Source organism: Taurulus bubalis (assembly GCF_910589615.1).
Source record: "Taurulus bubalis genome assembly, chromosome: 2".
Taxonomy (NCBI): Eukaryota; Metazoa; Chordata; class Actinopteri; order Perciformes; family Cottidae; genus Taurulus; species Taurulus bubalis.
The window spans coordinates 20,847,810-20,872,476 of NC_136590.1; the positions used below are offsets into that span (position 1 = coordinate 20,847,810).

Consider the following 24,667-nt stretch of genomic DNA (forward strand, 5'->3'; position numbering starts at 1 on the left):
ATTGTTTTTATTTCAGGAAAAGTCCCGTAATTTACACGTTGGTTAGCCATTTGGTAGCCTTGCATGAGACTTTCACTCGCGTGGAGACACTCATTCAAAATTTGGCAAATTAAAATGTAGTTAGCTTAGTGCCAAGATACACTCCATGAACAATAATAACCATACACATGTATAATCTAATAGAAGCCGTTATTTGTATTCGGCTCACATATGATTCCACCAAGCAGCATTTATTTAATTGTATTTCGTTGCATTTTGTCATACGGCTTTCTTCCGCGCTAAGTAGCTAACATAACTAAGCTAAGCTAAAGTTCTAATTTCTCATTATATGCTCTTGTTTTTAGTTTCGATGTTGCCGAATTGAAGAAGAGGTTCTAGTGGTGTTGGGTAGATTTACATTTGTATGTTACGGCGTCTGTGTTTTTGTCAAACTCCTCACGCACTCGACACTGCTGCAGGTTGTCATAGTGGAGAACTTACAAGATCAGCTCATTCATTTGCAGCAGCAAGTTTATATTTTTGGGATTTGCCAGATATGTGAATTGGTGCTTGTAGCCAACTGATGCTAGTGGATGGGGGTTGGGCATCTCTAAGTCATAACCCTAACCCATCAACGTGGCTCGGGATACAGTCAGTGCCTAACAGTCAGTGCATTTGCAGTTCTATAACCACAATTATATTAAACACTGTGTTAATAATACGGCTACAAATAACAATTCATTTCTTATTATTAAGTAATCTGTTGATTTTTCAAATTCATGTATGACCTTTGGCCTGGGTGATGTCATCAAATGTCTTGTTACTACAACCAACAGTCCGAACCCAAAGATATATAGTTTATGACTACATGAATACATGATACAGATCTTCAGAATTCTAAAGCTACAAGGGAATGTTTGGCTTTCTGTGCATGACTGAAAAGATTAATAAATATAATCAGAATAGCACATTTTCAATCCATTTATAAATCCTCCAATCGTTTTTATCTGCAAATTAACTCTTTTCTTCTCCTGTCAGAGGAAAGAAAGACGGCGCTCTGCGTCTCGGATGACAAGGCGAGGCTGTTGACTCAGGATGGAAGACTTCAGGCGAACGTACCTGCGTCTGTGTAAGGAGGGCGGCGTGGAGCCTCAGGAGAGCGTTGTGGCTCAGCTCCAGGAGAGCAGGGGTGCTCCGGGCTCCAGACTGGACCTGAGCGGACAGAGCCTGTCTGCTGATACCTGCTCGGTGCTGGCCAGGGCCTTCCAAAAGGATACCGTCTTCACAGAGGTGTTGCTCAGTGACTGCATGCTCAGCGAGGAAGGTGTGTAGTAAGCCTTGAGATCCACAAACAGCCTACATATAACCTAGTGTAGTGTATTGTAAGATGATTAGTAGGTCTCAATTAGCATGGAAATATATGCTTTATGCATCTTTAGATGTTCCATATGAATCAGAATCAGAAACCGTTTATTTGCCAGGAATGTTTACACAGACGAGGAATTTTTCAAGGCGGAAGGTGCATACATTAGACATGAGACGTGAGACGAGACAAACAACAATCAACGACAACAATGCAATGATTTTAAATCAAGTATAAGATAAAGTGCTCAGACAAACAGATAACGTTTATGTAAGTGTATGTTAAAGTGACATGTGTGTTTAAGTTAAAGTGTATGTTAAGTGGCATTAGTGTTTAAATATGAAGTGTGCAGGGGAGTGGCCGGTAAGAAGAAAGAAAAGAAGAGGAAAGAAAAAATAGTCCGAAAAATAGTCCTGGGGGTGGCAGAATCAGTCAGTCGGGACCCGGGCTCTGTTGATGAGCCCGACTGCCGACGGGAAAAAACTGTTGGTGTGGCGTAAGGTCTTGGTCCTGATGGACCTCAACCTCCTGCCAGAAGGAACGGACTCAAACAGGTTGTGACCAGGTTGAGAGGGGTCAGCTACGATCTTCCTAGCTCGCTTCAGAGTCCTGGAAGCAAACAAGTCCTGGAGGGACGGCAAATTGCAGCCAATCACCCTCTCAGCAGAGCGGATGATGCGCTGCAGCCTGGCCTTGTCCTTGGCAGTAGCTGCAGCATGCCAGACGGAGATGGAGAAGCAGAGGATGTACTCAACAATGGCAGTGTAGAATTGCACCATCATTTTCTTTGGCAGGTTGAATTTCTTCAGCTGTCTCAGGAAGAACATCCTCTGCTGGGCCTTCTTTGTGATGGAGCTGATGTTCAGCTCCCACTTGAGGTCCTGGGAAATGATAGAGCCCAGGAAGCGTAAGGACTCCACAGCGTCGACGGGGGAGTCACACAGGATGAGAGGGGTGGGTGGGGCTGCATTCTTTCTGAAGTCCACAACCATCTCCACTGTCTTCAGGGATGTGGTGGTCAGTCTCCCACCTGTAGGCGGACTCGTCCCCACCAGAGATGAGTCCAATGAGGGTAGTGTCATCCGTGAACTTCAGGAGCTTGACGGACTGGTGACTGGAGGTGCAGCTGTTGGTGTACAGGAAGAAGAGCAGCGGGGAAAGAACGCAGCCTTTGGGGGAACCGGTGCTGATGGTCCGAGAGCCTGAGACGTGTTTCCCCAGCTTCACGTGCTGCTTCCTGTCAGTCAGGAAGTCTGTGATCCACCTGCAGGTGGAGTTGGGCACTTGCAGCTGGGAGAGCTTGTCCTGCAGCAGAGGCGGGATGATAGTGTTGAAGGCAGAGCTGAAGTCCACAAACAGGATCCTGGCATAGGTTCCTAGGGAGTCCAGATGCTGGAGGATGTAGTGGAGTGCCATGTTGACAGCATCGTCTACAGACCTGTTGGCCTTAAAGGCGAACTGCAGAGGGTCCAGGAGTGGGTCAGCCAGGGTTTTGAGGTGGGACAGGACCAGGCAAAAAAAGAAGAAAAAAAAGAATTCATGACCACAGAGGTCAGGGCGACAGGCCTGTAGTCATTAAGTCCTGTGATCCTGGGTTTCTTGGGGACGGGGATGATGGTGGAGGCCTTGAAGCAGGCTGGTACGTGGCATGTCTCCAGGGAGGTGTTGAAGATCTCAGTGAACACCGGAGACAGCTGATCAGCACAGTGCTTCAGGGTGGAGGAGGAGAGTCCGGGTCCGCTGCTTTGCAGGGGTTCTGTTTTTGGCTTGTAGCTGGTAATCTGCCTGAGCCCTCTCCAGACAGAAGCAGTCACTTGCTGATAGCTGTTGTTGCAGTTTCTCAGAGTAAAGTCGTTTAGCATCTCTCACCGCCTTGCTAAAACTGTATTTTGACTCTGTATACAAATCCTTGTCCCCACTCCTGAATGCCTGGTCCTTTTGCAGCCGTAGCTTCCTGAGTTCCGCTGTGAACCAGGGTTTGTCGTTGTTATAACTCACCCTGGAGCTGGTTGGAACACAGCTGTCCTCACAGAAACTGATGTAGGAAGTTACAGCCTCTGTGAACTCATCCAAACTGTTATTAGCAGTCCTGAATACATCCCAGTCTGTACAGTCCAGGCACGCCCGGAGATCCTCCAGAGCCTCACTGATCCACTTCTTGAATTTCCTCACCACAGGTTTGCAGAGCTTTAGTTTCTGCCTGTATGAGGGAATCAGGTGAACCATGGCATGGTCAGAATTTCCCAGAGCAGCACGAGGAATGGCGTGATAAGCCCCACTGATTGTGGTGTAGCAGTGGTCCAGAATGCTCTTCTCTCTAGTAGGGCATTTAATTAACTGTCTGTATTTAGGGAGTTCATGGCTGAGGTTAACTTTGTTAAAGTCCCCAAGGACAATAACTAAAGAGTCCGGTTTTTGAACAAACACTACTCAAACAGGAGTCAAGAATTCTTTTGGTTGGGGACTATTTTCTGCGGCGGATTTATCCACACTTGGTGCTCTACTGTAGGTGCGTGTTGGATTGAGTAAAAATCAACTCGTCATGGGAGAATGGAGCTCTGTAACCGACAGGAATATTCACTGTTGCTTTGATGCCTGTGTGACTCTCAGGTTCCAAAATACTGCTGAGTGGGCTGTTTGGCAACACGACCGTGAAAGTCCTGGATCTGAAGGTAACACCTGCAAAACTCGACAGTCCATTGTCTCAGAGAATAGGCGGTTGATGCAAAAGTATTGTTTCCAGGGGAATAACCTGCGATCGACAGGGGCTGAGGTGTTGGGAAAGCTGTTGGCACGTAACAAGACTCTACGTAGGTGAGAACAACGCTCTTCATTTGAGGCACCAGACATGCATTATACAGTGTCACAATGTGTAAATAATATCAGCTGAAGGCTGCTGTATGGGCTTATTTCAGCGTGCAATGGAATTGTGTATCAAATAATAGGATTTCGGATAAAATAATCTTTAGGTGGAGTTATCCACATTACATGGCCAACCGCAGTTGTAATGCATGTAATACATGCTTTTTATGTCCTTTAATCAAAATTGGACACTACTACATATTATCAGAATTAACAAAAATCTTTTCCTCGAAAGGCTTTTCGAACACACATAGCACACACTGCTTTCACCGTGTCTGCAGGCTGGTGTTGGAGTGGAATGCGTTGGGCGTGTGGGACGAAGCCTTCTCGCTCTTCTGTGAGGGTTTGGCCTCCAACGACGCGCTGACACAGCTGGACCTGCGCAACAATCAGATCAACCACCACGGCGCAGCAGAGCTCGCTCTGGCACTTAAACGCAACGCGGCTGTCCAAGCGCTGGGTGAGAAACATGACTTCTTCACTGTGGAGCTAACTGTTTACGTTTGTACGGATCTATTGAACATTAACCTCTTAGCGTTCCTGTAAAATTTGCCGAAAAACGCCTATCCAGGTATACCCAAAGTAAATTGCAAGCTGTACTTGAACTATTTGGAGTAAATGCATGGTCTTGGGTCTCTTTTGAAAGGTAGCAATCTGAAGCTTTTTTCCCTTAATAGTCAGAATCACTTTAAGTGCTGCTGACACTGAGTTATATAAGTTTGAACACACTAAAGTATAAGGTTTTTATTTCCGCCTGAACATGTCTTTACAAATAGATGCTTGCAGATGACTATAAATGGGACTTATGAACTGGAAAACACAATGGGACAATAGCCTGAAGCCTTATCTAGTCTAAGTAAAAAGCAGATAACAATATCACAGAAAATTAATATTTTACACATGTTTTTCTAATGAAATGTCTAGGCGTTTTTTCATTTTGAGACTGAAAATATTCATGATATATATATATATATATATATATATATATATATATATATACCTATTCAAAAGGCTTATAGTATTGCAAACTTATAGAGGTACTATTCATATTTACTACCAGAAAATGAAGTATACTGTAAATGCATTTTCATACTAATTCAATGACAAACTGAGGCTGTGTAAGCATCAGTCTCTTCTCATCAAACTGAAGGCTGTTGTGATTATCTCCACCCTCCCTTGTTTAGACCCGTTTTTTTAGGCAATTTCATTGGCTGTACGAAACGCCTGTCATCCGAGCCGTATGATGTGACAGACTTGATCCACGTAAGGAGAGAGAGGCTGATCTTGTTCTTCAACGTAGCTTCTAGTTGGGTAATGTAGCAGTCAGGACATACTGTCAGTCAGGACATGAAGCTCCTATTGGTTCAAGTGACGTTCCATTAGAAACGGGAGATTTCGGCGGCCATTTTTATGCGCTGTTTTCCACTGTGCTCTCATGCAAACTTGCTTTCTTCTAAAAACAAGAAGATATTCTTTCATATCTTCCAGCTGATATGAAATGATGCAACGCCAGTTTGTGAATATTTATGGATGTAATCACGTGTTTTGGACTAAATTTTTTATGGGATTTGTTTTTATTGGACCGTTAAAATGTAACAACGCCGTTGTTGTTGGAATGTTATGGATTTATGGATCAATATGAGGCGTTATCGGTGAGTTGCCTCGCTTTTGCTATCGTTTGTTTGTTTGTTGTTGTCTGACAAAAGTCTTGATTGTAGCTGCTGTGGTGGTCTGATCTTGAAACGGATTGCACAGCTGGAATCACAAGAATCGTAGGTTTCATATGGCACTCGTACCAAACTATTAATAGATGGACAGTGTACAATAGAATGTACAGTAAAGGACGCCCGCGGGACGACAGACCTGCTTGAAGTTTTTTTTGTCTGAACATCTTTTCAGCTGAGGTCTCAGTGGGTAGACAGACTGATGCTGGGAGATCACTTGTGTTTTACTGTCAAATAATACTAGTTTATAGATATGATAGTACCGAGCATAATGTGAAATGGTTTTTACTATATTTATTTGGGGGAGTTTTTCCTGATCCGATGTGAGGTGATGTTGAATTGAATAATCAAAGATTGTTTCTGCACGCGATCAAACAAGTAATTAGTTGCGTGTATTCAGAGATGGGCAGTATTTCTATTACTTGTATTTGAAATACATATTTCAATTACTTTTGAGTATTTTGTCATTTGTATTTGATAGGGCCGAAAAAAAAATCCAACGTAATGTGTAACAAAATACTTTAGAGTGGAGTAATTTTGTAATTTGTTACTCCCACGGGGATTGAGAGGGGGCTTGGCTAAGAAACCGTGCTTGTAGTCTCTACTGATCCAAAACAACTAAAAACATGCAGAATGATCAATCTAATCCACAACTTGGGGTGGTAGGGAATGGATCCTTGCTGTATTGCGGTGTACATGTGCTGTCTGACTGGTGGCCCGCTGTCACCTTCCTCTGTGACTGTATTTACAGATCTGAGGTGGAACAACATCGGTCTGTTGGGCGGCAGGACTTTGCTGGAGGCTCTGCAGAAGAACAATAGCATAATGCAGCTGGAGATGGCAGGGAACAACATACCCAGTGACACACTCAAAGCTCTTGGTAAGGGGTGTGTGTGTGCGTGTGCGTGTGCGTGTGCGTGTGCGTGTGTGTGTGTGTGTGTGTGACTAAGTACGTGGTTAAGTCTACTAGGTTACTCTATTTGTTTTCTATTCTTCATTATAAATAATACCTCAATACGTACCATCTGTGTTTGTTAATGTAACACTATGGCTTCAATTTAAAATTATTTACACTATTCTGATGGGGACTGACTTGAATGTGGTACAGTTGCTACCTGTGATAATCTGTTATCATGCCTACCGACCTCTGCTCTTTTCCCCCCACCCTTTCAGAGCAGACCACGGGGCACAACTCAAACAGACAGTCCACTCTGAGGGACAGCCGCAGCAGGACCCAGGTCCTCAGCAAGGAGATTCAGACACTGAAGGAGGAGAAGAGTCGGCAGGTAACCCTCACACTGAGGAATGACACAATTCTGAGGCAGAACGAGAACACTGGTAGGCTGTTTGAAGACTTTAAATGAATCACAGAAAGATCCCTTACCCCTGTGAGAATCCGATACATACAGAGGTTTTTAGGCCTGGTGGTCCGTCCACCTCTTTTGTCCAGATGAAAATATCTTAAACAACAATTAGATGGATGACCAACATATGTTCAAAGAGTCATGGTCCTCACAGGATGAATTCATCTGACTTTGACGATCCCCTGCCAATTCCTCTTGCACCACCATGTGGATGACATTTCAGATTTTAAATATCTCGACAATAAAGAGCAGGGATTGCTATAGATTTGGTACAGATGTTCATGGTCCCAAGAAGATGAATCCAAACTACTTTGAGGATCTAGGATGTTTTCAGTTATCAAATATCCTTCACACGTTCATGGTCACCGGATGATAAACCCTACATGACCTTTCCTCTATCAAACACCTTTTTTGCAGCTGCTTTCAGTGTGACCGATTTCGGATAAAGTGTGTGATAGAGGCTGTGGTTGTTCCTCCTCTCTTTTAGTTCCTCAGCCTGATGGAAACCATAGACAGGCAGAGGGAGGAGATGGGACGCTCGAACGGGTGAGTGGAGGTGTGACTGTGATCAGCCATTGGCCTTTGTTAATGCACATAACAATCTCTTCATCTCCCTCAAATATTACCATTTTGTCGCCATGGCCTCGTTGCCTCTTCTCCGTCTGATTAGGTCCACCTCCTGTCAGATAGGCCAACTCCAGGAAGCTCTGAATGAGAGGAAGTCAGCTGTCAACTCGCTCACTGCCAAGTAAGCATTTAATTTTCCTTTGTTCAATATTCCCAGTATGACGTCTGTTGTGTGTAATAGAAGTTGCTTCATTTAGTTACATAGTTTTCAGAGAAGTTTATGGTTGTATGAAGGCCTCTAGTAAGCTACAGGATGTACTTCTCCAGTGACTCAACCCTCCTGAAACCAAGTATTTAATCAGGCAGCTATAATTAGTGACTGGAGGTTCTCGGCTAAACAGATGAAGCTTATCTTCATTCACCTCGACACATTGTGATATAATGAGCTCCTTCTGCTGTGGCAAAGGTCAGTACAGTTTAAATACCCCACAAATAAATTATAGAGGATGAGTTATTGAGTGCTGTCGTTCTTAATAATACTTGTCATTTTTGAATGGATCCGATGTACGCTAATAAAAAATAAGACTCAATTTGACTCACAGCCAATCCAAAATGCTGTTAACCCGAGCAGACCCGATACAATCATTTTCATATTAATGACTTCACATTAAATGTAAATTCTTTTAAATACCGATTTAAACACATCTACCGGTTGACAAGAGAATTAGACTTTAAGCACATCCCTTGATTGCTGCACTTTTGCTCTTGTTTCCCTTGTTGATAAAATCTCCAGAAACAGACTGGATTCTGGGACGTCTGTTATCAGCGCGAAGTCTAACGGCAATCTGATGCCATTTCAATGTCATGTTCAAGCACTTGGACAAAAAAGGACACAATGTCACATTTCCGATGCAGGTTATAAATGAATAATGACCCTCTTGTTGGCAAGGTTCTAGTCCAGTGAAGATACAATAATGCGGCACACATGTCCGGCCTACTGTAGGGGCCTGCTTGCATGCAGAGGTCCATGTTATCTTCTCCTCTCCAAATAATCAACGTGCTGCTCACATGATGTGATGTTGTGCAAGACTACAGATGACAGAGGCGGCTCTCGCGCTCTCCGAGCAGAAAAACCACAACATGGGAGAGCTGCTGACACGAGTGAAGCTTGAGAAAGAAGAACAGAGGGAACGACAGAGCAGGGAGAGGAGGAAAGAGCAAGAGGTACGGTCACATTGTCATGAAGAGGAGAGAGGCTCAATCTCCATAGAGACATATAGGGACACGCTCGTTGATCTCATGATGATGGGTATTTTAAAATAGCCAATATTGCCTTTATATCATAACTCCAGCTGTTATTTACTGAACATATTTCTCCTTCATGGTTTCCCCAATATATTCAAATGTTACAGCACAGGGAATAATCTGTCATGTGATGTAGCACGTGATGTGACTTACATGTCTGGTCTGGTTCCTCTCCTCTCAGCGTTGAGTCGAGAAAATGTATAGATTTGGAGATTAGCATGGATTCTGTTTCAGATCTAAGATTGATAAGTGTATGGTGCACAGGACAGCTGTAGCAGTTCACACATGGACAGAACAGAAGAGACTAGTCTCTTACGGGATAGGATCCCTGCTGCACACCTTTGGTAACTGATAGGACTTCAGACAACTAGCTAGTTAGCCAGCAACTGTATGGAGGTAACATGTGCATTTTATTTCTCCATCCCAATTAATGAATTACAGATGTTAAATTCATGAATTTAACAAATTCGTGAACAAATTCATGAATTCAACATCTGTAATTCATTAAATTTGTTAGTTATTAAATTCGCATATGGACGTATCATCCAGGATGTCACTCACGTGTCATGTGTCCATCCTGTAGGACGGTGCACTCAAAGAAGGAAAACTCCTCAGAGAGATCCAAAACCTGACAGAAACCAATGCCCAACTCATGAATAAAGTAAGTTTTGCACTAATAATTGTTGGAACCGATGCTGAGGACACACACACACACACGCGCACACAAACTCACGTTGCATGGTGAGCACTGTTGTATGTGAGCCTCACTGCTGTGTGTGTCTCAGGTGGAGGAGATGGAGCGCAGGTGTAAGTCTCAGCAGCAGCAGATCTTTGAGCTGAAGCAGGAGCTGACCAACAGCACGGCAGAGCTCAAGCTGCAACTAGCGCAGGCAGAAGGTAACACACACACACACACACACACACTCACAGAACACACAAAGAAAATTTCTTTTTCTCCATGAAACCCAGCGGACGTCCTGTATGTCACCCTCTAACAGACCGCCTAGAGATAGAGAAGCGAAGGTCCAAGCAAGCTCTGCAAGACATGGACAGTCTCCGCCAGAAGGAGGTGCTCTCAAGACCTTTTATACATATACTATATGTATTCATGTTTATTGTTTATTTATATTTTGTAGGAATTACTAAAACTAAATTTTTTTATAAATGTCGACTAGACAGAAGAAGATTGGTTGCTAAAAGTTAAGGTTTCTTTCCAGGTGGAGCAGGTGAATCGACATCTAGAAGAGAGCGAGAGGGCTCTGCAGGAACGCATCTTCAAACTGGAGGGCCAGCGGATACAACTGGAAGAGGTCAGAGTCCAGAGTCTCCATGTTTTAAAAGACAAAAACACCAAATAACTGCTAGTAAGATTGCAGTTATTTATGAGCCAAAACACATTTAGATTAGTTTTTTCTTACATTAAGCGGTCAAGGTTGTCACTTCAGCCAGGCTTGTGAAGCTGTCCCCGATGGAGAACAGCATGATGCCAACCTCCATCAGGGACTTTGACACCTTTGTGCTGAGATCCTGAGACTGCACACATGAAAGCACACAGCTGCTGTCGCACACGTTTGTTTCCTCAAAAAAGTGACTGCACGTCGGGACTACAGAGATGCCACTTGTTTCTGATGCCGTTGGAGATCGTTGATAGACCGCATTTTACTCCTATCTCTTGCTGCTATAATCCTGCAATTTCCCCACTGCGTGACTAATTAAGGATTATCTTATTTCATCAATCTGCTTCTTTTCATGTCAGACACATCTGACAAAGACAGACATGCTCACCATGAAAACCGATCTGCCCAGTGAATGAAAGAATACAATGGAATATTATTATTATTATAATACTGAATTAATCCAATGCCAGGGGCACCACCACGGAGATACCAGTACACTCAGACCTAAGCGCATTCAAGCTTTGCATAATTCGCTAGAAGCGAATGAGGCAAGGACCGAGGGGAGGCTGTGTTTATTTAAGGGGCATGTTGTTCATTTCCCTAACTGTATCTTTCCAGGCAGTGCAGTTATTCAAATCCACACGTTGGCACCTTTCCAAGCTGGAAATTTCCCACTTCTCAGGCCAAGCTGTAGTGGAATGTAGAACATGGGAACACCTCGGTGCCGAAGGGTGTAGTAACAAAAACAAACTACGCTGCAGGTGGAGAGTTACGGTTGGGGGTCCTGGTGAAATGAGCATCCACGCACTGGGCTGTGATCCAATATCATGGCCCCGTACCATGGCCCAGGACAGTGGGAGAAGCTCTGCTCCAGTCTACCTGTGCTCTTAACACGATCTGTTCACTGTCCATCTGTTGCAGGAGCTGAGTAAAGCTAAAGCAGCGTGTGTGACGGAGAGGGCCCAGGCCGAGGAGGAGCTGGGAAGGGTGCGAGCTCAAGTGCGTTTGGAGGAGGTGGGTTTCACAAATCCGCACCCTTGATCGTTACAATGCAGTTATGAAGGCTTTTTATGAAGCCACAATAGTGCCACAAGTCGACTCCAGTACTAAATCCCCAATTTAATCTTTACCCCTCAAAACCAACGAGTAACTAAGTTTAACCTAACTCGCCACTCCGTTGGTCCCTGTTGAGCTCCAAGGGCACACAGCCACAGGTCTCTTCTCTCATTGAGAATCCGTATGTGAATACAGCACATCAATTGGTTTCATTTTACTCTCGTTTATTCGTGATTTAGTGGTAATTACCCTCAGGTGATCAGATCTCCCAGTTGTGATTGTAATCAGCGACAGTCTCGTTACAAGGAGAAGCCCGGCCTGTATGTTTTCCATTAATCTTTGCTGATTTAAAAAAAAGAGTGAGGAGAGATAAAAGGTTGAAAAGGGTGAAAAGGTTTTCTGTTGTATTTGCTCAAGCTGTCACTATTTCCTGACAGTAGTACACGAGACAGATAATCTGTGACTACAACCAGGTTCCTCCCGCGCTTATCTACAACTGTGAAGAACTTTACAATTCCGGCAACTCGGATGCTCCTGCAAGTTTTTTCATCGCCGTAGCGTCTTGAGAAGCTGCAGTGGCCGGTTGCAAAAACGTTGAGCCGTTGTCCTCTCAGACGGTGGCCTCAGCAACACAGCTGCTGGCATTATTACATTGGAAATGTCTGTGATCACCTGTCTATGATCACCTGTCTGTGATCACCTGTCTGTGATCACCTGTCTGTGATCACCTGTCTATGATCACCTGTCTGTGATCACCTGTACGACTAGAACTGTTTATGATTTGAAATGTTTCAGTGCCAGTAAGACTATCACTGAGGTTTAGTATACTTTATACTTCCCCCCCCCCTTACTTCAAGCAATACAAACACGTTTTCATTCGGCAATAAATTATTGTTAAAATAAATGTTTATTATTTTCACATTTACATGAATTTGGTCCAAATGGATGGCATCAAAACAGCATTGAGTTTTGAGACCCAGTCCGTGTTCTGACTAGATAGGAATCCTACTAAGACATCCTGTTTATTATGAAAGATTATTATATGTAATTATGACTTCTGAAAGGGAATTTGTAGGTATTTCAGACATTGCCATACAACACGCTTTTCTCTCTCTGGGACTCCCTGGAAAGCCGTATTGCTACCGAGTGGATCATGCAGGTGACATAAAGTCAGCTGCTCTCTGTTTGCCCATCATCCTTACTCTGCCTTTTATTTCTTCTGAGCAGCAGGAGCATGTGTCGTCCGTGGAGGAGAAGCTTCGCTCCGTGCGGTCCCTCCAGCAGGAGGTCCAGCTCCACTGCTCCCAGCAGAAGCAGAGCATCTCTGAACTGCAGGCCAAGAACAGCCAGCAGAGCATGGAGATAAACGGACTGCGGCGCAGGACGGAGGAGCTCCAGCAGGTCAGGACCCAGCAGACGGCCTCTTTTAGATTCACTGTGTGGAGGCCTCATTATATTCCACACGGAAATTGTATTATGAATGGTGTGCAAAACACTGTCTGATGTGTGCATTCAGTCACATCGTCAGATATGTGATTCTCTGCAGATATTTGTTGACATGAATGTGGGCCTGTGGGAACATGGGATTAAATGTGGCTCTCAGCCAGCCGAGCTTAGTGTGTGCGTGTGAGGAATGTGGGCACTGGAATGCAATTCAGCTGCAACTGATGGACTTTGGTGGTCGGAGCTGTCGCACACTCAGAACAACAAAACACTGGGCGTACATTTCATCAAACATTGATTCAGAATTTAAAGATGAATGGAATTCAACTGCAGTTTGAGCCTCTGCTTATTGTTATTGGCCCACAGAATGGAATTTGAAAAGGCTCACCCTAAAATCTTGATTATATATTTATCTCTTACCTGCCATGCTAATTATCAGTCTAATTTGTTTTGGTGCGAGTTTCCTTGTTTTACAGCTATCAGCCGTAGAAGACGTCTGCCCACCAAAAAAAATCCACTCGACAAACTCTAGAAATCCTAACACGGTTACTTTATATAATACAGACTAGTTGTGAGCAGTTCCATAACTATTAACCAGATATTCTCGAACACAGCTGTTTATCTTTTGTAATGATGATTCATCCGAGAGAGTTCCAAGAGGGAACTGTCAGTCCCCTCACGTTGTCTATGTGAGGGGTAGCGCCGTAGTAGCACTTTAGTAGAACTTAAATGGCACTTGCTGATAGCAATTTGTGGTTTGACTTTATTGAAGAAATTGTACTTTCTTGATTGTTGTTCTGAGTTTGTACTTGTGGTTGCATTGCACTTATTGTAAGTCGCTTTGGATAAAAGCGTCAGCTAAATGAAATGTAATGTCTTTGGGAAAAGGAATGGGACTTTTATTTGCAGACTGAAACTGATTGAGATGTTGTTGCAGGAGCTGTCGGGGAAGGACCAGGAGAAGATGGCTGAGGTAAGCCGGGTGAGGGTGGAACTGCAGGAGCAGATTGGACATTTACAGGCCGAGAGAACAGCACACGGGGGACTCAAGGAGAAGATCAGTGCTCTGGAGAGAGAGATTAAAGGTGCTCCCCACTGTTTTCTCACCACTTTAGTCTTTTTATGTTTTCCTTTTGCAAAACAAAGTACTGTATTCATACCAGTATCGTGATGTACCTCAATACAAGAATACAATATAATAATATTTTGTTTTGTAACCAGGTCGGAAGGCTTTTTGTTTGAAATATGAACTATTTTCTGTCGTCCTGTCTTTCATTCCATTCTGCCCCTGTGGCCCGCTCTCCTGCAGCGCTCAGCAGTAACCACAGAGAGGTGCTGCTCGACAAAGAGAGTGAGATGTCGTCCATGCTGGAGAAGCTGAGGCTGAAAGAGGCGGAGATCCAGCGGATGAGGGAGGACGAAGCCCACCGAGCCAGCTACCTGCAGAGCGCCATCCTCACCTACGTGCAGGGCTCACCCCTGGGGCACTACAGCAGCCCCAAGAAATAACAGCTCCGTTCCTCCGAGCCCTCACTCGCTCAGGACTGTCTGAAGAATACAAGTAAAAAAATAAAATCATGATTGTCTGGAGTGTGACGGAAGATACCAAACTCAATGTGCAGATCAGTCAAGAAATGACGGGTTGAAAAAGCCATTCATTGTCCCCAGAGGACGAATATTACCTGAGAGATATACTTTGATGCTTTTTTAGGTCTTCAGATACATGTTGCATGTTAATGCTCTTGCTGGGACAGACGCCCCTATGTACACCCCCCACCCCTCCTACCAGTGGAATAATGAACACTTCAGCCTTTAGTGGCTGCTTCCAGTCCAGTAGACTTTTTTTTTTCTTTACCCTTTTTTGGCTGGTTGTTTGTGTTTTAACAAAACATTTGCCTCATGGATAAGATTATTACCGGTTTTAAAACATGCTTCTTTTTCTGTATCTCTTCTATTGGTCACACGTCAGTTTTTAGTTAATGTAATAACAAGATGGTCCAAAACCTGTATTCTTTCAAAATCCTCCTCTCTTAAATGATAGAGCAACACAGTGCTCTAAACAACAATCAGGGAACTTAGCTCTACCATGCTCACAATGTCAACAAGTGCAAGATCTTTGATTTGAGATAAACTGCTGTTGAAAGGACATTGCATGTGCCTCGACCACAGCTCTGTCTGAACTCTTTACATCAGCATTGCCAAAGGCTTCCCTCTCTTGTGTCTTTAGCTCTCCATTAACTGAGATGCCCTGTGCTTTAAATGAACGCTATCGATTTTTTTGATCCACAAAATGTCTTCTGTTTTTATCAATCATTTTATGAAGAATGTCCGACTTAAACTCTGGAGGCAGTCTTTTATAATGTAAATTGCTGTTTTATATATTGATATTGTATCAGATATCTGATAGATATTTGTGTTTTATATTTTCAGGTGTGTTTTTAACATTTTTCCTGATTTTGATTACATGTGTGTTCTTTTTAATATATCAGTTAAATGTGCTCATTTCTTAAATAAATATTGTGATTTTTTTCTTGTGTAGATGATTTGACAGTTGATTTGGATTAGTCTATTATTCTACTTAAGAGATACAATGACAGTATTCAGTGTGTTGGTGGGGTGGGGATGTGTGAGGTCACTGGGTCTTGAAATTACAGCCAAAGAGCCTTAACTGTCGAGATGGTTTCCATATATGTGAACCCTATGACCGTCACTGTGGAGGAAACCTCACTGTCATTCCGACAGTATTGGTCTGATCTAAAATGAGACCATCTGTGATCAGCCACATATGTTTCCCTGACTTCCATGAGGTTATTAGAATGTTACCTGTAAGTGCAGGTTTCTAAATACTGACTGCAAAGACCACACCTGTTCCAGATGTGAACAATTGCACTGGAGGCTGCCTCAGACAGGCATGGCAACACATTTAAAACATTAAGAGGAAAATAATATTGATCAACGTTGAATAGAATTTAACAAGATAAATAGGAGTGCAGTTTCACTACAGTTAATGCAGCGATAAATGGCCCTTCATTTAATAAAGGACAAAAGCAGAGCAGTGAAAATTAATCAAAGGCACAGGGGAATGAAACTATGACTAAAGTGGCTTAAATTGAAGATCTAAGGGACCTTGGGAGTTTATATTCTTCAAATATAGGCTTCAATAAAAAATACTCATGGTAAATCAAAGATAAAGAAATATCAATTCCAAAATGTTGACTGTGTAAATATGATGAGACACTGAATCTGATTATAAGATGGCATAAACATCTTGACTCGTTGTTAGTTTTGTTTCCAAAAGTCATAATTCCGACCTACCAATGCGTATTTAGGCACATTTGTGTGATTCCTAACATCGTTTAGGTACTGAATTTATGTATTATAATCATTATTATTAGCAGCATAACTTTGATCATACTCATATTATCCATTAGCCATTCAGTGCGAAGACCTGTTCAATGTGTGGCGTTAGTAGTAGCAGCAGCAGCAGCAGCAGCAGCAGTAGTGGTGGTAGCAGTAGAAACGTCACGTAAGTAATACCTAGAATTATTGTAGGCTAGTAGTAGTAGTATTGTAGACTAATAGTTGTATTGTAGGCTTGTAACGTTAGTAGCGGTGGTGGTGGTAGGAGTAACGTCACGTTAGCTAGTAGTAGGCCTAGTAGTATTGTAGACGAGTCGTCGTAGTATTGTAGGCTAGTAGTATTGTAGGCTAGTCGTAGTAGTATTGTAGGTTAGTAGTAGTAGTAGTATCAATATTGTAGAGTAGTAGTAGTGTGCTCAGCTAAAGAGTTTCGGCGGAGACGGAAGTAGAAAACGTGAATCTTCTCTTCTTCTGCTAGGATTACGCCATTCCGTGCTCTGTCCCTTTAAAAGCACTCGGTGCTTTCCGGAGTTGCTCGGCACTGCTCGTCATCGACCTCTTTCACTGCGGCTCCATCGCCGAGCGGACTGGCCCGCTGCTCTCATCCGAGACCTCAGTGCAGACTGCCGGATCTATTAACCACCAACGCCGGCTCCCTGAAAGCCTCCAGCTCCAGTCAAAATGCAGGCTATCAAATGTGTGGTGGTGGGCGACGGGTAAGAGCACGCTTACACGAACACACCGCCCGTAACATTTTCTCGTGTGTGATTCGGCGACGCGTCCACGGATGGATGGGTGATGGGAGGATGCTATGGAGGTATAAGGGGCTGGGGCTCGCCGATTCGTCGGTCGCCCCGGTCTTCTGTGGTCGGCTCCACAATGGTGGAGGGGGACCCGCAGTGATATCTGCTCCGTGGGGTGCAGTGGGGTCGATCCCATCGTGGCCTCCGGTCCATTGTGACGCGGGGAGCGGATGCGGGAACACCTACACGCCTCGTAGGCCATTGGAGGCAGGCTGAAGTGCTGATGCACGCTAAGGAATTTGTGGCCCTGTCAGTGGCAAACAGGCCCCGATGCTTTCATTCTGCACACAGCGTGCCTTTCTTACTGCACCCAGATCACATTGGCTTCACGTGGACCGACGTTTGTAGCGAGCTCGTCTTAATTTTTCCTTTCAAACCGTGATGCTATTACCGGGGAGAGATTAAGCTGGGGGGAAATTTGCCATTAATGTCCTTTTTTTGACAAATTAACGATAGGCCCGAGTTATATATATTTTGTATGCTTAAAGTCGGAATGCTGTCACTAAATACTGTTGACTTTGAATTACGTGTTTCGGCTGCTGCGGTTTTCAGGATTGTGACTTTTCTCAGACTTCTGGTTTTGACGGTAATCACAGATGATCTGTGCAGAAAGAGGTTGTTGTTGGAATTCGAAGACGTCACAAATCACTTAAAGCAGCATCTGCCCCATTCAAGCTCAGTTCACCCTCAGCTTTCACCCCTGCATTACAAACTAGAGAAATGGGTGTTAACCAGGGGGGCGGGGTCTATAGGTGTTTTTACTTTGCATTATTTTCACAAATGTGTGTTTTTGTATCTGTGCGTGTGTGGAGCGTGCCTGCTCTGTGTTTGGTGAAGGTGTGTTCAGAAGGTACACGGTGCAAATTTGACCACTAGCCTAGTGCAGTTTATTTTTATTATCCCCAAAAGGCCTCTATATATATATATATATATATATATATATATATATATATATATATATATATATATATATATTTTTTTTTTTTTTTTTTTTTAACAGACTACACTTGTAGGAAAAACCCATGTGGAGGTAATAAAATTAAGGATGGCTGAATCCCATTTAGCTACTTCAGTTGAAGACTCCTGCTATTTCTCCTGTTGGCTCACTGTTGTAGGTTTATGTAGGTTGTATGGTTTAATGAGCCATGTTAATGTTTTTGTTGCACCTGTGTTTTGCTGTTAAAAAGGCCTGTGCACAGTACAGGGACTAGGAAGGAGCCAAAGTCTCATGGCGTCCCCCATTGGTTTGTGGACCCTTGTTTTGAATCCTTGAATTTGGCATTTTGTCCGTCGGCATCTTGTTTTTTCTCCGTCAACCATCTTGGCTTTTTGGCAACCAGAAATGACACGAACACTAAATACGACATTAATAAGCATTTAAAATGTTATAATTAACTTTCATGAACGAAAACACGTGGCCCCGCTCTAAAGCATCCTCTGCTTTATGGTCTGTTTGACTGTAAATGACCATAATTTACTAAATGAACATCATGCTGTATTGAAGAAGACTTGAAACTAGAGATTGAGACAAACTCATGTTTACAATGTTTACTGAGGGAATAAATCAAGAGAGAAGTAGAGTCATTTATATAAACGTCAATGCAACCAAAGGAGTCGCCCCTGGTGGTCAGGAGAGAGAATGCAGGTTTAATGCACTTCCGCATCGGCTTCAACACACTGAAAGTCCTGGATGGACATTGATTCATCAATACAAAAGACAAACAACTGTTAGAACATATCTAGTTTTTTGATGAAAACAAGTCAAAGATACAAGCATTTGGACATAAAAACGAAAGCGGAGAAGTTAACCACGACTCCCACGATGCTTTTCAGTAAGAAATGTCCAATCACAGAGCTTAAAATGTATTTATAGTTCCCTGCCAATGACAGGCAGACTACGCTTTTCAGAGAATTCACTTATGGGTGTTTTCTGCAGCTAATGGAGGAAGTGTTTTGTTCCAAAATTGTCTTACAGCTTTGATTTGTGCCTTCTCCATAGCAACAACAAGTGTGGTTCGTGGGAATTGTAGTCAGTACAACCAACCCCTGTGGGAAACGGATGGACAAAACATTTTTTTAAATCTAAAATCTAACGCTGAAATAATCCAAACTGACAGCCACGACATAAATCTACAGCATTGTTACGTTATCAGACTCAAACAGTGTTTCTTGGTTGGTATTCCAAAGGAAAGTGAGATAGAGGGCTGCGGCAGGGAGTCCTTAAACCAGGACATGAGATTGGCAAACAAAATGTGCAAGTATCACCAACAGAGCCTATTTTCTGCAATGATCCAAATCTTGACTCAGAAATATGTTACACAATATCCAGTTGCATTGTGGGAAGTGTAGGATTTTGTGTTTTTGGCGCTTGACCCAACATTAGGACTGAAGGTCGAGATATCTTGGTTTCTGCTGCAGCCGCGTTGTCAACTCTCTGAAAGTGGAACGCCACGCCTTGCACTTCTCTCCATACTGTGTGTGTGTGTGTGTGTGTGTGTGTGTGTGTGTGTGTGTGTGTGTGTGTGTGTGTGTGTGTGTGTGTGTGTGTGTGTGTGTGTGTGTGTGTGTGTGTGTGTGTCCTCAGGCGACATGAATGTAGGCCAGTGTGTGTGGCACAGTAACAGAATGGAGCAGCAGCCTGCTCTGACTCTTTCGCGCACACACACGGTCATGCGTACTCCAAGTCATCACAGAATGTGTGGAACTGTCCTCAAACTGGTTTTTGCACTCATGTGTCCTCTGTTGTCCCTCCTCTTTCCTCAGGGCGGTGGGTAAAACCTGTCTGCTGATTAGCTACACCACCAATGCCTTCCCCGGTGAATACATCCCCACCGTGTGAGTAAACCGCACACTGCGCTCGCTTGATTTGAGGCGCGGCTTCGTGCCGTCGTGTTGGCAAGAGCCTGGAGATACGATACACATGTCGTGATGCAGGGGTTAGCGTTCCATATATGGCAAAAAAAAAAAAAAAAATCTATCTTCAAGAAAACTGTCATTATCCAACATCACAGCACCAATGTTTTCATGTAAACTGTAAAGTAAAAGTCAATACAGTATCTCAAAATATGCTCATGTGTATTGATATTTCATCCCACCCCTACGTAACATCATTTAGGGCGGAGTGCTATGACGATACAGACTGTGAGACTGAGATTTTGCCATGGTGTTTGTACTACGGTAGCCATCAATTATATCTCTCTGGGTGTATTAACACAGCAGACAGTATTGCAAAGATATGACGAGGATTCTTTTATAGCGATATGTATGCATCGACACTTTGGTTTGGTGAAAGCAGACCTTTTCGACTGGTTATTTGACCTACAAACATGGAGCTACACCTTAAATTCATTACTACAGAAAAAACATGTTTTGGCTCAAGGTTGACTTATTAGCTATTTCCAGAAATGTCCACAGTGGGCTATTTCCCAGTCTTCAGCCAAGTTGTCACGCAAATGGCTCAGTTGTCATCAATGACCTGAATATGGAGAACGCTGTGACACTTTACCACGCGACCAAAGTTCAATACACATGTCACATGACGACAACTGAGTCAACGTCTGCTGATCAAGACCACGAGATGCGACTGAGCGCTCTGGAGAAAGCTAGTGGGCCGTTTCTCAATGATTTTTCCAGTGAATGTGCTACAGCATAACACACACGTATGTATGTGTATATGTTGATGTTGCACTGGCTGACTGCACACTAAGCTCAGATTTATTGTATTGTATCGTATGACTGTTTTGAGGGACCAGTTTGATATTTTGGTAAATACAATTCTTGACCCTCTGCTTCTGCCCGGATCAAACAAATAGGTATTGGAACAGAACTCAGATGTTCTGGTTCTCTCTCTCTCGCATGCATTTCCCTAAGTGTAGTATCTGCCTTCTTGCAGCTTTGACAACTACTCTGCCAATGTGATGGTGGATGGGAAACCAGTGAATCTGGGCCTTTGGGATACAGCAGGACAGGAGGACTACGATAGGCTCAGACCACTGTCTTACCCTCAGACGGTATCCAAACCCCTTCCTCCCAACACACACACACACACACACACACACACACACACACACACACACACACACACACACACACACACACACACACAGCTCTATCTGAAGCCACTAAAGGATAGGTAAAAACAATTTCAAGAGTAAAACACCAAGGCTTTCTGTGGGTTCAAACTCAGCCTTGTTACAACTTAAAGGCACAATGAGTTAGATTTTCTTTAAAAAACAAACTCCAATGTATTGACTCAAACAAAAGTAATCCCGCACAATCATCATCTTCCTCTCGATTAAAGTGTGAAGACGATCTCTCTTGTTTCATTGCTTAAGCATGAAACAACAGCTGGTTAACTGTTACTGATGCTCAAAGCTTGAAAATTGACTTGTGTATGTCCTGTATAGATGAATGAGTGATCAGGCATCAATGCAACCTGGTGGACATATAGTAGTTATATTATGCATGTTAACAGTCACCCCAATTCAAACAATCTAAAGTTAAACTTGGAAATATGTATGACATTTTTGTGACGCAACAAAATAAAGTGCTGTGTTCGAAATAATAATGTGAATAATCTTGTATGTAATTAACAGCCAAAAAAGTGCGTCATTTTGACATGAAGATGTCTGGTATTAGGATGAGATGACTCTTTGAGAACTATAGGGAAATAAAGGAGTGTTTTTGACTTAAATAATTCATAAATAGTAGACTGTAACTGTCAATTTAGAATGAAGACACACACACACACACACACACACACACACACACACACACACACACACACACACACACACACACACACACACACAGATCTCCTAATCAACTAGCCGTGTCTCTGGTTCTCTCCCAGGATGTGTTCTTGATATGCTTCTCCCTGGTCAGTCCGGCCTCCTTTGAGAACGTCCGAGCTAAGGTCAGTACGCTGACCCCCCCCATGCCGAGTCTGACCACAAGGAGGCACATCTATGGCTCCACCTGGCTTATCACACTGCTGCCCCGGCTCCTTCTGACCTCGGCTTACAACGGTCTGGACTTGACCCCTATCCCCCTCCAGGGGGCGTAGTACAGAGACCTGTTGTAAGGCGAGGCCTGAACGACTCCAACCACTCTACAGAGGGAGTGTGGCGGCCGGCCGTGGTTTGGTCTGCTGAGCGTCATGGGACGCTCTCATCTCAAACCACACTTTCCCTAAAGGTCCAACCTCCCTTTGTAGATTCTCTCACCACGGGATGTGATGGAAGCTGCCTTGCCTGACCAAGCTTTGTGTTCATACAACTATGCTTCCATTCAAATCTATTAATAAAAAATAAATAGAAACTGCTCCGAGCTCTACAACTCTCAGTCGGCGTTTTGAATGTCGCAGTGGAAAAGGCACTCTTTGCTCTGCTTCTGTCTGCTAACTGTTGTCTTTCTTCTCTCTCACTCACATTGTCCTTTGTATATACAAATGTGCACGTGTGTTTTTGCGTGCGGTGCCCCAGTGGTACCCTGAGGTGAGACACCACTGCCCCAACACGCCCATCATCCTCGTGGGCACCAAGCTGGATCTGCGAGATGACAAGGACACCATTGAGAGGCTGCGAGACAAGAAGCTTTCCCCCATCACCTACCCGCAGGGCCTGGCCATGGCCAGAGAGATTGGTGAGGCTGCGTGTGCTGCGGGCACGGCCATATACGCTTTGAATGACGAATCAGACATTAGCTACCTTTTTTGTTTTCGCAGCAAATTATCACATAGTGATCACACGTTTGTACATTTATCACACAGTACGTGTGCTGCATTTTAAACATCAGGGCTGTTTCAGTTGCTATTTAGGTATAAAGGATGAACTGAAGAGCATCCTAATCAACTACCGAAAGAAATGAAGTCCCGGAGTCAGGACTGGGTCAGCCTAGCTTAGCATAAAGACTACAAGCAGGGGTAAGCGGCTAGCCTGATTCTGTCCTGGGACCATAATTTATTGAAGAAGAAGAGATTGATACCATAAACTCATGTTTACAATGTTTTACTGAGGTAATAAATCAAGAGAGAAGCAGAGTCATTTTCTCATAGACTTCTATACAACCAGAGGTGTTGCCTCCTGCTGGCCATGAGAGAATGCAGGTTTCACTTTTCAGGTGAAGTCTGAGCTGACGGAGCTTCTGGTGAACCTGCATGATGTCATCTGATTTCACCAGAATCTGACCTATGGTGACGAGCATTAAGAATATCTAAATAAAAATAGAGTCTTCTCTCTGATTGTCTCGTTTACATATGTAGGTCCTATAAAGGCACCCGTCTCTTCCTGAGCACATTCAGCATCCTCTGCACATCGGGCCTTATCGCTCCGTGAAGTTACCGTTGGTCACAACCTCCCAATTCCAATGTTGGAAAGGTTTATGGGTCGGAGGTTTCAGACGCTGTTTCAGGATCCAACAAACACTTAGACTCATACTGACGCCCTAGTTTTTTCCCACCGTGCCCTCTTCCTTCCTTTAGGGGCCGTGAAGTACCTGGAGTGCTCCGCGCTGACCCAGCGAGGCCTGAAGACGGTATTCGACGAGGCCATCCGAGCCGTGCTCTGCCCTCCGCCTGTGAAGAAGAGAGGGAAGAGGTGCACCATGTTCTAAGGAGGAAACCCCGCCACCCCCAACACTACACTGCATCACCATGTACAACAACCACTACTTCTCTGAGAGGATGAGAGAGAAAACTAGCGAGAGTGAGTGTGCACTGCTGAGATTGCTTTCTTTATATTGATGTTTTTTCAAAGCGACATTGGTATACTTAATCCAGTTTTTTTACCATAACTGAATAGGCTCATAGTTTCTCTGTGAAAGACATTGACTGTCCACCTACTTTGTACTCATAGAACCACTTCAAGTTGCCATGAGGGCTGACAAAGGTCTCTATTTACTGCATTCTGCGACATCTCCTCTTTTTCAGCCATGCTTGCTTGAATTAATGCACTGTTGACGAAATGGAAAGGGAACTATGAATACGCCTTCAGGTCTGAAGTTACCCTCAGCTCCTGATCTAAGATCAGCATGCAATGCGTACTGCTGGCATGCACACACCAATCTGTTGCTACCGACATTGAAAGAAGTATACTACTGCCTGCGTTCACTAAACCTCATGACAAGAGCATGACGTCTTAAATGTTAAGTAATGGGGGGTTTCACAAGAAGTGAGAGGGATAAGTTAAAGGGAAATGCAGATATATTTTTTTTATAGTTTTAGCCCCTCATTCCAACCAGTAATTATGTAAATGCTGAGATTTCAGGAACCTGATGAGTCAAGAAACACAAGAAAGCGCTTTGGCGCGTTCTCCTTCGAGGGCCCCCGAGGTCTACATGTAGTTTAAAGGGGAACTTTTGGATTTTTCAGCCTGGCCCCTATTTTCCAATGTTTTCGTGTGTAAGTGACTAATGGGGCTAACTAAACAGTTCAGCCACCGAGCTG

At 43.7% G+C, this 24,667-nt stretch overlaps 2 protein-coding genes across 2 annotated transcripts; both read left to right on the top strand.

Moving 5' to 3' along the window:
* Positions 1–1,074: 1,074 nt before the first annotated feature.
* Positions 1,075–14,707, top strand: lrrc45 (leucine rich repeat containing 45; the record flags this gene model as incomplete). Its single annotated transcript, XM_079233633.1, has 17 exons — positions 1,075–1,303; positions 3,953–4,014; positions 4,086–4,156; positions 4,486–4,664; positions 6,680–6,808; positions 7,102–7,214; positions 7,780–7,838; positions 7,963–8,040; positions 8,948–9,083; positions 9,748–9,825; positions 9,950–10,061; positions 10,163–10,233; positions 10,382–10,474; positions 11,483–11,575; positions 12,845–13,018; positions 13,998–14,145; positions 14,370–14,707. 17 exons carry the CDS (start codon positions 1,075–1,077, stop codon positions 14,567–14,569), a joined length of 2,025 nt encoding a protein of 674 aa, XP_079089759.1. The 3' UTR covers positions 14,570–14,707.
* Positions 14,708–17,101: 2,394 nt separating this feature from the next.
* Positions 17,102–23,835, top strand: rac3b (Rac family small GTPase 3b; the record flags this gene model as incomplete). Its single annotated transcript, XM_079237512.1, has 6 exons — positions 17,102–17,136; positions 19,987–20,058; positions 21,116–21,233; positions 22,076–22,138; positions 22,707–22,866; positions 23,705–23,835. The coding sequence occupies 6 exons, from the start codon at positions 17,102–17,104 to the stop codon at positions 23,833–23,835; spliced, it is 579 nt and encodes a 192-aa protein (XP_079093638.1).
* Positions 23,836–24,667: the final 832 nt, after the last annotated feature.